The 13,509-nt window shown below is 41.9% G+C and overlaps 1 protein-coding gene across 7 annotated transcripts in view; it reads right to left on the bottom strand.

Moving 5' to 3' along the window:
* Nucleotides 1–10,616, bottom strand: part of CCPG1 (cell cycle progression 1) — a 30,165-nt gene extending 19,549 nt beyond the window's left edge. For 3 of the 7 annotated variants that reach the window (XM_080396624.1, XM_080396623.1, XM_080396625.1), the window contains exons 1-3: nucleotides 10,483–10,616; nucleotides 5,963–6,034; nucleotides 731–845 (exon numbers count right to left, since the gene is read on the bottom strand). In XM_080396624.1, coding sequence (XP_080252750.1) covers nucleotides 731–845; nucleotides 5,963–6,022 — 175 coding nt within the window. In that variant the 5' untranslated portion in view covers nucleotides 6,023–6,034; nucleotides 10,483–10,616. The other 4 variants (XM_080396627.1, XM_080396626.1, XM_080396628.1 and 1 more) reach the window with 4 other exon arrangements.
* Between the last annotated feature and the right edge of the window lie 2,893 nt (nucleotides 10,617–13,509).

The following is a 13,509-nucleotide window of genomic DNA, read 5'->3' as shown; positions in this document are numbered from 1 at the left end:
ATAAAATATGTATAATTGTAACAGATTTCTGTTGTCTACTCATATCAGGGAAGGTTTTCTAAAATATCCCTCTAACAAACATCAGAATCTAATTTGTCATTATGTAATGCAACGTTTTGAAGGATATTTAAATTCAAATGCTCATTCTGGCCATAATGCAAGTAACCTGCAAATGAAAAGCACAGTCAGATAAAAACCAACCAAACATGGCCAAGTTCAAATTTAGTCAACTGCACACTGAAGCTGTCACATCTGTATTCTCATACTGAGTAATAAATTTAGCAATTAAAATAAGTGGAAGGATCTTCATTATGTTAATATGCACCAGGCTTACACTTCCAAATCAAGAAATGCTAACAGTGCCACAATGTAATTTTTCAGGTGTAAAAGCATTGATGGTCCCTTCCAAATTACTCTTACTTGACCTACGATGTTAAGGAATACTTCTTTTTTCAACAGCACCTCTATAAACTATCTCCAGCAACACCAGTGCATACTATTCTGGAGCACATCTAAGGTATTGACAAAATAAAAGACATACTACTGATTTCAACTATTTCAAGAAAAAAGACTTTTATGAAGACAATGACTGAATATTTTCTGTAACACTGATGAAGCAAGTACTTTGACAGAGGCCTACATAGTATACAAACTTTATTAAAAATATTAATTTTGTGCTAATGCTACAACAGATACTTACCTGTTTTATGGAACTGCTCCTCTGTCTTACCTTGCAAATCAATTGGTTGCTCCTCTTCTTGCAAAGAAACATATTCTTCCGAAACAAACTCGTGGTTATCATTTGTGCTTCCATTTTCTGAAATCACTGTCTCTATGTCAGAACCCTGGAGTTGAAGAGTTTTAAACAGACATCACAGTTATTGGGGTTTCCATCCGTAAAGCAGAAAGGGTTACAAAGAAAACAGAAATTAAGACAAAAACAGAAGAGAACAATAAATTTTAAAATGGATTAAGATTTTAAGCAAAGAAAAGCAAGATCAAACCCAAGTAATCAGGTAATTAACTAGAGGGAAACAACTGTTACTGTTTAGTACTTATGATCACGATTGAAAAAAGGCAGAGGACGGCAATTCGGGGCAGAGGGGAGGGTGCAATTTAGGCATCAGTTAACAACTATACTAAGTATTTTAAATTACAATTTTCTATTAGCTTCAATAGACCTATTTATAAATATAATACAGAGAAACAGAGGAGGTTGTCAAATGAGTTTGAATATGGGATCTAGTCCTTGCACACATGTCCATGAATTGTTTGTAAATACACACACCCTCCCCAAAGTGGAGCTTCCAAGAGTACCACCATGAACCCTGGGAAGTACTACTACTACAAGCAAACTTGAATGGCTGATTTAGTAGTAGTACATCTCTGACACCAGGAAAACAAATATTTACACAGTCTCTAAATTGAATTTCCTTAATCCAGAGAGAAGCCTTAGCTATCAGTCAGCTGCCAGTCAGCAACAACCTCAGAGCAAATCAGACGCTGAAGATAAACACTTGGACGCTGCGGGGCACTAAAGTCGAGCAATAGAGTTGACAGCTCTACGTTTTAAATCTTCATATTGTAATCTTTGTTTAAAAGAACTGATGGAATACAACATTATTAGAGAACCAGAAACATGCAAAACCTTAACTGAAAAATACTAAGTCACTCCGATCCATAAATAACTTGAGCTGTTTTTGTAAACAGAGATAGTTATTTTTGCAACAGCAGGTGTGAAATTACAGTAGTAGTAATACTTCCAGATCAGTTTCCCTAGATGCCTCATTTCAGGGCTCAAGCAAACATGCATGCTTTCATTTTTAAAAGGAGACTGTACTTCAGGAAGATTAGACACCTCAGAAAGAGTTGCTTAAGCTATATTCTACAATCACATTACAAAGTCCCATTCCTTTTTAAAAGGCTGCAAAAATTACCTGCTTTAGCAATTTGACAGTTGGCAGGGTTTTTTTCTTTTGACTATAAAAGTATCACAATTTTAGTCTCAAATGTATTGCAGAAATTCACTACTCCTAAGTAACATATTGAAATCTGAGTGAAATCTCAGGAATGAAAATATAAAACTATTTGGGGGAGGTTGCATGGTTGGGTTTTATAGGCAGGTACATAGATTTATTCTGTGACAATTGTCCTCTGTTTTAATAGAACCATTACTTCTGTTTCTTAAGCTGTGAAGAAGAAAGAGAGCAAAGAGTAACAAAAATTCAGGTTGCCCAGGCTGCAAAACAAGACAAACATCAGGAATATAGCTGAAAACAGGTTGAAGTTTTAACTAAAATACCAAATGCAGCATGCACAGCTGTCAGCTCTCTGCAACCACAACCCAGCCCACTGCCATCTCCGGCCCCTCTTAACTCAGGGCCTTTGTAAATGACGAAACAAATCCAGAAACTGATTCTGTTGTGTCATCATCTATGCAGGTCGCCATAATACATGAGAAAGTACTGCTGCAGTATTCCAAATCTGCCTAATCCTTAGCTATATCCCTTTCCTGAATATCCAGATCATTTCCCTGAATTACACAGTAGTCCGCACGTCACCCCCTCCCTGGGTAGCGAGTGTGTGAAGGGTATCTCGCTGTCCCATTCATTCCACCTTCTTCATACTCAGATTCAAAGCTGTCTTGCCAGGAGAATGCCCACAATGGAAGCTCTTAAACAAAAGTTTTTTCCCCATCCTGAACAGAATTATTTTATTTCTTTTAATTAGGGAAGAATAACTGGGAACACCAAATCTCTACACCACAGAAATCTCTTCTGCTTTGGCTAGACAAACCCCTGCCCTCCAATAACCTTGTGTTATGTTAACTTATTTAGACTGCATAATTTTTTTTCAGTTACAGTATAAAATAACCATCCCAAGTATGAAAACAGTCTGCAATTCACAGCTGAATAAGCCAACTGTTGCAGCCAGCTCCTAAATCCTTCCACTTTGAAGTATGTAAAGTCCAGCAAACTGTGTGCTCCTGTATCCCACCTGGCCTTGAGGACTGGAGCGAGTTTACTGCTTCTCCCTTAGTGACAGGATTCCCAACCTGCCATCCAACCCAAAAGGAAAAGAAGTTTTAATCGTCTCTTAAATGTCACCTTGCTGCCCACAGAAATGTAACCACGGCCCAGTATTTATAAGCTACAAACCACATCTCTTGCGCTTTTGAAACTGGACTGTGCCTTGAAGACTTCAGTACAATCAGAAGCTTGCCTTTCAAATTACCCAGATTTTCATTATAATCCACAAATAGGAGAGCATGCAGTGAAGGACAAACAGCTGATCACTACCCATGATCTCTTCTCATTTTTTCCTATTTTCCTCCTATGAATGAAACATCTCAAATATCGTTCCTCAAAAACATTCTGGGGCAGGCAACAAGAAAATATAGCCAGGCAATATGTAAGTGTCATTCCAGGAAAACAGTTAACCCATTTGCTCTGAGGATTCTGTCTCAATAACCTGCTCAGTTTACAAGACAACGCTAAATAATTAAAAAAACCACAAACCCACAACAAAACAAAGCAACCTCAAACCATACTACACCCACACATCAGCCAAGATCTGGAGAGATAAAAAAATCCTGAGGACTAAAGGAAAAAAGCATCCCGGAGGTCCACACCAATAGGCAGAGCCTCCCAGAGCCTCTGAGCAACTTAAGCCTGTGCTGTTCACTGCTAGGGGAAAGATAGATCAAACATTAACCTTACCTAACTTCAAGCATCTACACCTGAGCAAATCGCTGAAGGCACCTTTACAATCAATACAGTCAGTGGAATCAAGACAGCAAATCATTTGATCAAGTAAGTGTTGACCTTAGCATAAGAATTACCGCTCTCCAGACTTCCGTTGATTGTATTGATTTAATCTATACAATGCAAACTTAGAAACTAAGAGAGATTCAGAAGCCTACCCTGTAGACACCTAGGCAGCAACAAAGCCCATCCCAACAGACCTTTCATCGCTTGACTTTTTTTCTTTTGTCTCCAGCTTTTTTCTACTAGGAATTAAAAATTACTCATGTCTTAATAAAGTTACTGTCACTTTATACAACTAGTCAATCAGAAGACAGGAAACACAAACACACAAACCAGGGCTACACAAACGTAATAGTGACTTTACAACTACCTATACCCCAAGACTTGAACAAAGAATGAAGGAATTCTAGCATTTTATCCCAAATAAAAGTATTCCTAACAAACGAAACTATAGCAGAGATCAAAAGATGAACAGAAACACAACTGAAGTCATACATATTTAATAGAGCTCCACACAGCAACTGAAAAGGGCTTCAAAGGCAACAAATATTTTGAATGAAGAACAGTTTTTTTCCTTGCACGCAGTCTCTTGGCTTTTTCCACCTGCTGCCACACAATCTACCATTACAACTTCCTTACAGAATAATTAGATTGCTTTTATGTATTTCCTTATGGAAAATACCTCTTCAATGACAGTTTGCCTAATAGAAAAAAAAAAATAATCTCTTAGTTGCTGCCACTAACTCAGTCCTGCACTGACACAGGAATTCCTCCTCCACAAGGTGCCAACATCCAGGTTATTTCTACACATTTCATGCCCTGTGCTCTCCTGTCTGAAAAATAGGGCCAAGGAAACCCAGAATTCCAACATGAATTGCAAAGAACTCATACTAAAAGCTCCTGTGTGTCCCTGGAAAACACAAAAGAAAGTCACTTCAAAATTCTCACCCATGTCCAAGCCTCTCAGCCTTCAAGCACAAGTACGGCAAGCTCTCACCTATCACAGAAATGGCTACAATTCTCATTCCTGACCTTACAGTACAGATGTAAGGAGAGCTGCCCTGCTCTCCCGTCACCTTCATTTCCCAATAAACCTAGTCAAATGTTGGCACTTCTTTGCTCACTATAGCTTCCCCAGCTTGAGGCAAGAAAGCCTACGAAAAATTCAGCATCTTAAGTATGGAATATATAACTACATACTCTCTGTAACGTAACCCTTCCCAAGGATTCCCAACCAGTCTTTGCAAAACTTGTTTTTGGAGATCCCAGACTCTCCAAACTCCCCCCGTATCTTTCCTTTTCAACGCAGAATTCCGCACAAATGAAAGCGCTTTAAGTCATACAAATAAGACCCAATAGATGCATGTGCATCTTTCTCCAAACAGCCTATGCATCCATACACCAGGCGAGGAATTACAGAAGATTAGAGGCAGCACCTCTCTCACAGACGTCTTTATGGCAGCCCTCAACCTCCTGAGCTCAGAAGCTCAATTCAAAGACAGAGCCTATTCCAGCCTGGAACAAAAGCAGTCAGTTATGTACAAACTGTAGCATTTGCATAAGCCTTGAAAATGCCTTCTTCTAATATTCCAGTCAACGACTATAAACTTGCCTCTATCCTATTTTTTCGCAATAAAAAAGAAAGAATGTAAGGACAGCGGGCTGTTCCTAAACAGTAACTGTTGAAGCTAGGATCAGACACATTAGTGGTAGAAAAGTCCTGGAGAAATCATGGAATCAATGGAATCATTCCCTTCTGCATGAGGTATTTTTCCTGCCCATTATTCCCAACATTTTTTATTTTTTTTTTTTTTGGAGGGGGGGGCGCAGGGCAGGGCACAGGAATTGAAAGGAAAAGAAGAAATATATTAGCAACAACAGACAAATTACATAGAATGTCAATGTCTTCAGGGAAGACAGAACAGAGGGGAGCATCTCACTAGCGTTCTGGCAGTTCTTCAAACTAAAACCTTTGTAGAAAAAAATTATTCTTTTAAATAACAAAACTTATATCAGTTATAGCAAAGGATACACACTTTTATAAAGAAAAAAACTGTAAAACTAAATCTCTCCTCTATATTCCCTGTTGATATGCAAGATCTATGCAACACAAGAACTACAAAGTTGAAATAATATTTTACTGTATATGGCTAGTCTTAAACCTGACAGAACTTTATTAATTTGAAATTGCGTACCTCATGATTGATGACAGTCCAGCCACAAGATGAGTCACTGTCACTGGAGTTTTCAGACATTTTCAAAGCACACTGCAAGCAAAAGTAGATTCTTTTAACATGCAAGATACGTAACTTCACCGTTCTTGAAAAAAAAAAACAAAGAAAGCAGACTAATCCAAATCATGACATTAAATAACACTACACTAACTCACAAACTATTATTCTGGAATTAAAAAAAAAATATTAGAAAGAAAATATATTATTTTGTACATATTCCCTATTATCTTTTTTATACTTGGAGCAAATAAGGTTTTGCTAGGTACATACCTATTTCAACCAGCCAAAAAGCTCCTTACACTAGCTAAAAACATACCCAAGGCTAGCCAATAAATCAATAATCAAACCTAAAATATTCTGTAGCACCATGTTTAAGACATTTTCAGTAGATAAAGTCTTCTCTGCCTCGTTACATGCACAGGAACTACAGTTCATTCAAGAAAAACACCGTGGGTTTTTTGAGAAGATACAAGTTAGGATCTTTTGGAACTAATTCTCTCTTCAACTGCTAGGCAAAACACCAGTTCATATTTCTTCGACTCCTTTCAAGTGCTCTCAAATATACTGATTCTGAAGAACACTGAGAGAGTACCTGGAGAGTACAAAAACAGAACAAAAAACCCTGAAGTACAAATTTTACTTCTTACAATACCACTGGATTACTTTGGTTGCTATTTTCAGGAAACAGTCTGCTTGCTGCAGTTGCCTGTTTATTTTTTCTCCTGTACGAAGAATACAGAGTATTCATTATTGTTACACACTCAGATTATTTTTTTAAGTTCTTATGTAACAGAAAAACTAAGAAGAAATTTAATCCATTTCTTTTTTTCTTAAAATGAAACTATATCAAGTTGTTAAATAAAATTTACTATAGGATTTATCTTGGGGGTAAAAACAAAAAAATCCCCCAAATAGAACAATGTCCAATCAATTGTGTTGAGTTTTGCATCCAATGTAATAAAACAGCAAAAGAAATCATGGGTCAGTGAAGCTTCTATAAAACAACAATTACGCTGACAATGCAGAGAGTTCTGAGAACTTCAGACAGCTGCTTTATTTCCCACCCTTAGTTACCTCAGGTGCTTTCTCTGTGTTCTTACCGATTTGTTTAAATTTATTTACTCTCTATTATCCACCCTGTCTTTACTCCCAGTTTGTTAACACAGAAAATATACACACCCCTTGAATTAGAACATCTGAAGATACCAGTGTGGCTAGAAATTTGCACAACAAAACACAAAACTTCCGATTCCATTTAAAGTTACTTACAAAATACAGTAAACATTTGTCTCATATCTCAGCATTATAGTAGTTATCCTATGTTTTGCTAATACAACACTTCCTCATTGACTTCAACTAACATATTTGGGGGTTCCTCTCTGAAAAATGCAATGATGACAATCACAACCGCAGTTTATAAAGCAAAAATATTCACAATCAATCAACTTAGGTATCAAACTTTGAGAGAAACTGGATTTCCATTTATTATAAAGCCATATATATATATATAAATATGGTTGGCATTTTCCTTCAGATCTTTTTATTCATTCATTAGTGCTTTCCCTGGAATCTCAGCTAGGGACCATCAGGGTTGGGAGGCGTGTGTGTGTTGTTTTGGGTTGTTTGTGGGCTTTTTTAAAATCATACTGTATGCAATCATCAACATTTTGTTTAAATCATTATTATCTTTTTGAAATCATACTACTTCAGTCATCAAAACAACAAATGCCCAAATGGCAAAGACTGTGTTCCAGCGTTCTCATGAGACATAACATCTGCTTGCTGTCATTAAATTTTGAATTTGATCAGGCACTCAGCAACAGCATTCCTTTAGAGGAAGGTAACTCCCGGCACCAGAACTTGCCACCTATCAGAAACATCACTGGCTATGTTGCAAGAACTGTACTAGTGATCTGAAATTATCTTTTAGGAAGTCTTTTCAGCATAAAAACATTCCCCATTTAATTATTCTACAGTTCAGTGAATAAAGCGATCGTAAAAGTACAAAATTTCTTGTCACTGAAAACCAAGCCTTTTGCGCAACCATAAAAAATAGTTTGGGGCAAATACAGTGCAGGCAGCTACTCAGTCCTTACTGGAGTCTGATCTCCGCTGCGGAAGAGATTCAGGCTGTGGTTTCAGAATTACAGCAATTCCAGTTTTAGTGCATCTCAGTGCTAGATGAAAAACAATGAAATCACCTAATGCAAACCCTTTAATAGGATTCTGCGCCTCCCCCTCCCAAAAAAAAAAACAAAAACCAAAAAACACCAAACCAACAACAACCAAAAAACCAAAACACCCTAATGAAAATCTCTTGATACAAGTGCATTTACAAGTTTTGAAAGGGCAAGACTTAAGAGCAGATTCTGCACTGGACGTTGTAACATCTGTCTTCCTCTAGCTCACTCAGCACTTCATCGTTGGCCCTGTCTAACAACATAAATGCTATCCTGTCCTCCCTCTCCATCCAAATCACAGACTGACAGGTGACTGAGCACTGCACAAAACCAATTCTACTAAACACATAACCGTGGCTTCAGGCTCCACAAATCATTAAACATCTGTCTTCCCAAACAAAAGCTTCAGGACCTAACTACGTGGGTATCGACATAAACAAAAAATACTAAAAAAAAACCAAACAACAGAGGAACAAGCAGACAATCATCATTTTCTATTACTTGCTGGCTTTGATAAATGGTCTTGAGTTAAAAGTTATTTATCTTGTATTCAATCAGAATATTATACTAATACTGCATATATGACTGCATACAGGTGATCAATCTCCAAAATAGAAAAGTTTTTAATATCAAGAAAAAGAATGGAATAGTAAATAGCAATCACAAAATCATTGAGGTTTATGGATAGAACTGCTAAATTTATCAAAATTATGATAGATAACATGGCATCAGACTGAAGGGCATCTCTAGGGTCACTATATTCCTACAAGCACATTCAGCAAACGTATATACATGTGTAAAACCGTTATCAAAAGTAAAGCATTTTATTAATTATAATTAATTACATCTAAAAGAGCAAAACAGCCTAAAAAGCTTTAATAGAAAAATACCTAGGTAAAGCGTTCCTAAACCATCAAGCTAAACACCATATTCCTGTAAAAGACCAATAACATACACACAGTCGTAACTAAATCTGAGGTCAAATCCAGTCCCTGAACTGAAATACAGAAGATTAATGTGAGCCCAATGGCTAAACCGACCCACTCACAGTATCCTCACCAGCTGGTATTGTCCACCACCAAACGACAGAGACCTACTAAGAACCAGTGACTTTTCCTACCAGCCCAAAGGTGCTGGATAAGTTGGCACCATCTTCCTGAATGGAAGCTATTTTGAAAAAGTAGCTTTGGGCAGGAATTGAACAGACATGAAGCCTGCAAACTTCTTAATAAATCAAAACAATGCTAATGGATGCTAGTCCAGTAACATCTGGGATAACTGGAGGATACAGCACAGTATTCAGCATCTCCTGTATGTCAGGTGAAGCCAAAAGATTGAAAAATAGAAAAACGGGCCCATCCACACAACTTCACCGGTTTAGCTTCTCACTAGGTATCAGCATTGACACTATTTTTCAAAAGAAAGTTACAGTTTAAGTTCTTCTGTGTTCAGTTTCAATGCAAACTGACTGTAGGCCCACAAACGCCCTACACTCAGTGACAGCGCCTTTTAAATTTCTATTGAGATAAAATAAACACCGTTACATGAGGAATTCAACCCCTGTGTACTGTGGAGGGGCATCAGAGCTGTGAACTCCTTTCCGAGCCTTCCTGAAACGCCAGCCAGAAGCACAAGGTGCAAACGCTTATGGCCATATGCATTGCTGATAACGTAATCCCGAGTTATCCAACGAGGTACTACATCCTATTTATCCACTGCAAAGCAGAATAAATACCAGTCTCGGAGTAACCACGGCAGTCTGAAGAAACCCCGAAGTTTTTTCCATCTTGGAAGAGGATTCCCTGGACTAAACCCCCCGGTAAGCACTGGCAAGGATGAGCAACAAGGCACCGGCAGAGACGGGTGATCTCAGCGCCTGCTGCGCCGTCGTTCCAGCTAAAAACTCACAGTTCTGCAGCAGCTGCTTTGCTGCACGGCAGACACAGCGCCCGGTTACAGCCGTACGATACTGCAGGGGTTGCCGCGCGTTCGTTATCGCTGCCCAGCGGCACCAGCGCTCCCCAAAGTACCGTTCTTCGTGACCGTATGTCGCAGCCCACCAGGGCTGTGCCTCCCAGCCCGGCAGACGCGGGGTCCCGGGGCTCCCCCGCCGCCCCCTTGCATCAGCCGCGGCCGGGGCAGGTGATGCGCGAACAGGGAGTGGGCGAACGCCAGCGCCCGGGGCCGGCACGGGGCCAGCGCCGCCCGCCCCGCAGCGCCCGGTCACCCGCCCCCGCGCCGCGCCCCGCCGCGGGCAGCCCCCGCGCACCCCGGCCACCCCCTCGCCCCCCCGCCGTCCACCTGAGCGCGGCCCCCGGCGGGGCCCGGCGCAGACGAGGGGCCGCCGGCTGCCGCCGCCAGTGACGCCGTCAAAAACAACCCCGGCCCGCCGGCGCCTGCGCAGGCGGCCGCGCCCCGCGGCACCCTGGCCAGCGTAGTCCAGCGCCGCCCGCCGCCTACAGCGCCCGGCGCGCCCCGCGCCCCGGCCCGCCCGCCCGCTGCGCCGCCGAGATCGGGCCCGCCCGGCCGCCGCGGCACCCGGCAGGGCCTCGCCCGGGCCGTGAGGGCGCTGAGGCGAGAAAACACAGTGAAAACCCGCAAACTGCCTGCACAGGTAACGGGAGCCATCGGCAGGCGGGCAGGGGCCGCGCTGCCTGGGGAGAAGGGCTGGGGCTCGGCCCGCTCAGCGCCTCGGGGGGCGGTCGGTGCAGGTGGAGGTGAGCCCCACAGGAATGTCAGCCTTCCGACAAGGACCTGCTAACTGCTAACAGAAAAACTACTGAAGTGATAAGGCTCGAGGACACTAGGATAAACTTAAGTGCGGTGGTGGGAGATCATGACCTCTTACTCCAACGGCCCCCTCGAAGAGAGTGCATCCATCCCCCGCGCGGGCAGCATGCCCGGTGATTGTAAAGTGAGCTGTACCTTTAAATTGAAGCGAGAAAGCAACTAACCAATAACTAGTTAGTAGGTGTAGACTTTGGGCAGAGCCAGCCAACTTCACTGTATAAATATGTATTGTGAGTACAGCTAGGTGTGCAAGTTCGCAGGAGCGACCCCCCTTGCACCCGGCGTCGCAATAAACACACCTGCTTTGTAACTTACCCTGAGTTACGGAGTTTAATTCCGCAGGTCAGAGCCCTGGGCAGGCCCTTGGGGAGGGAGCTCAGAGGCACCTGCAGCACCAGCACGGGGGGTACCTGAAGATGCAGCCCCAGGACAACCAGCTGTGAAGGGACAACCAGCTGTTACACACAAATAACCTTCATACTAAGGGAAAGAAAAAACAAAGCAAGAAAAAAACCCACAAAACACAACAAAACCAATGTCCCACCAAAGAACACCTCCACCCACAAAAAAAAAGCGCGGTGTATGGATGAGAAGTAGCTGATCCCTCTAGTATTGGACTGGTGGAAAAACTCAGATGATTGTGAATTAATTAATTTGAAGTGTCCTGACAGCACGGGCTTGGAATCAGCTGCCTGTGGCTGCGCTGCTTCAGGAGAAGCTGGCCTTGCCCGAGAGCCGCTTGCCAGCGGGGGCAAGGCAGCAGCCACCAGGCACGCTGCAGCCCACAGCGCAGGGTACGTCCTAAAGCCCTGAGACAGGTGCCCCAATGTCGTAGCACTATCAAAACTAGCTGGCTGCAACAAGGCTTTTACCATCCCATACCAGATTAACTTCAATAAGTAGTTCCTGCACCTTGCCCCGGCACAGCCACTGATCCCCCACAAAGTTTCAAAAGTTCATTTGCTGTCCATGCTCTTTCTTTATCCTCTTCAGGCCAGCCCACCCTGCTTCTTGCCTCTGTTGCATCCGGAGTCTTCCTTCTCTGGGCTCCTCTTCCAGGCAGCCTCTCCTCACCCGGGCCCCCTGCTTCTCCCAGGGCCTCTCCTTGGCTCTCCTACATCCTAGGCACTCTCTCTCTCCTCCCTCTGCTTCTTCCAGGTCTCCCTTCCTCCAGAACTCCTCTTCCGTACCCCTCAGAGCTATTTAACTACTTAGCAGGAACCAGCCATAGCTGCACATTATCCACATCAGCCAGCCCACCGCCCCTGAAGCCAGCCCACAGCTGTATATTACCAATGTTAATTAACCTGCCTTTACCTGTAATTCCTCTACACCCCAACAGTGCCCTAATACCGGGGCAGGAAACATCCCACACACAACAGGCCTCACGAATACACATAGTAAAGGAAAAGTCAGAATTTCTTGAGTTTGATCTAAGCTAGCAACTTCAGTGTTTTCTTCATCTCTTTCAAGATTGAGAAACAAAGATTTTGTTGCGTCTCTGAAGAACAGCAGGGTTTGGACGCCTTGCTCAGCAAACCCACGGCCGGTACCTTATTCAGTGCAGCTTTACTACATGCTCATCAATATGGCATTACAGCACTTGCCATGAATGTACTAAGAAGTTTCTGTCATGTGTTAATTCACTCCCTACAGAAGAAAAAAACCCCAAACATAATGCATGTGAACATGAGCGAGGAAGTACAGTCATTTGGACATTTCCTTAAGGCTCTGTTTTAGCATACATATCTCTGGATATTAGAAAAAGCAAAGGCAAAACCAAAACAAACCGCCCACAAAGCCTCACTGTCTTCTTACTCTCAATTCATATTTTTATTATCCACACTTCATTATTTCTGCCACGCATTAAGATATTTTCTATGCTCAAGATTATCACTAATGCAGAAATTGATGAAAATTCCAATTTTTACTATACTCCAGAGTCAACATGAATTCATTTCTCCCTGTCCACAGTTTACTAAATAAGGTCAAAAGTCAGTTTGTCATTCAGTTCCTCACTCCTCACCATCCATGTATTTCAATACACATCTTGAGCAACATTTGCTCTGACCACAAACATTTAACAAATTTGAAATGCTTTGTCCTGCTAGTTGAAAAGCTGAATTAAAATCCATCCCCTTAGTAGGGAAGGAAGGTGACTTATGCTGAGAAACTGCCATCAAATATGAACACTGAGCAAAAATTATCTCCTCATCTGCCTCTGTACAAATCCTGGCAACCCAGTGTTTTCCCGGATGCTGACCCCTGCAACACTCATGACCCATGGTTCTCTAACAAAGCCTCAGGTTTTACTGTTTGAAACAACAGCTTCAAGTGAATATGGTGCTACACCACCTGTCTCACAGGTGGTACCCTGTATTTCTCATCCACTGGATCAAACCTTTTCAAAACACTTACTCACTTGTGGGTCATTCCAAGATCATTATTTCAACTGTGCCATTGACAGAAGCAGGGTATATGACTACCCCAATTTCCAGCACACTCTGTAAAAATGCGTCTCCATCCTTTTATCATAGA

The sequence above is a fragment of the Falco punctatus genome, assembly GCF_963210335.1.
Source record: "Falco punctatus genome assembly, chromosome: 7".
NCBI lineage: Eukaryota > Metazoa > Chordata > Aves > Falconiformes > Falconidae > Falco > Falco punctatus.
The sequence above is the reverse complement of the archived record's forward strand: the minus strand, read 5'-3'. Positions and strand labels throughout refer to the sequence as shown.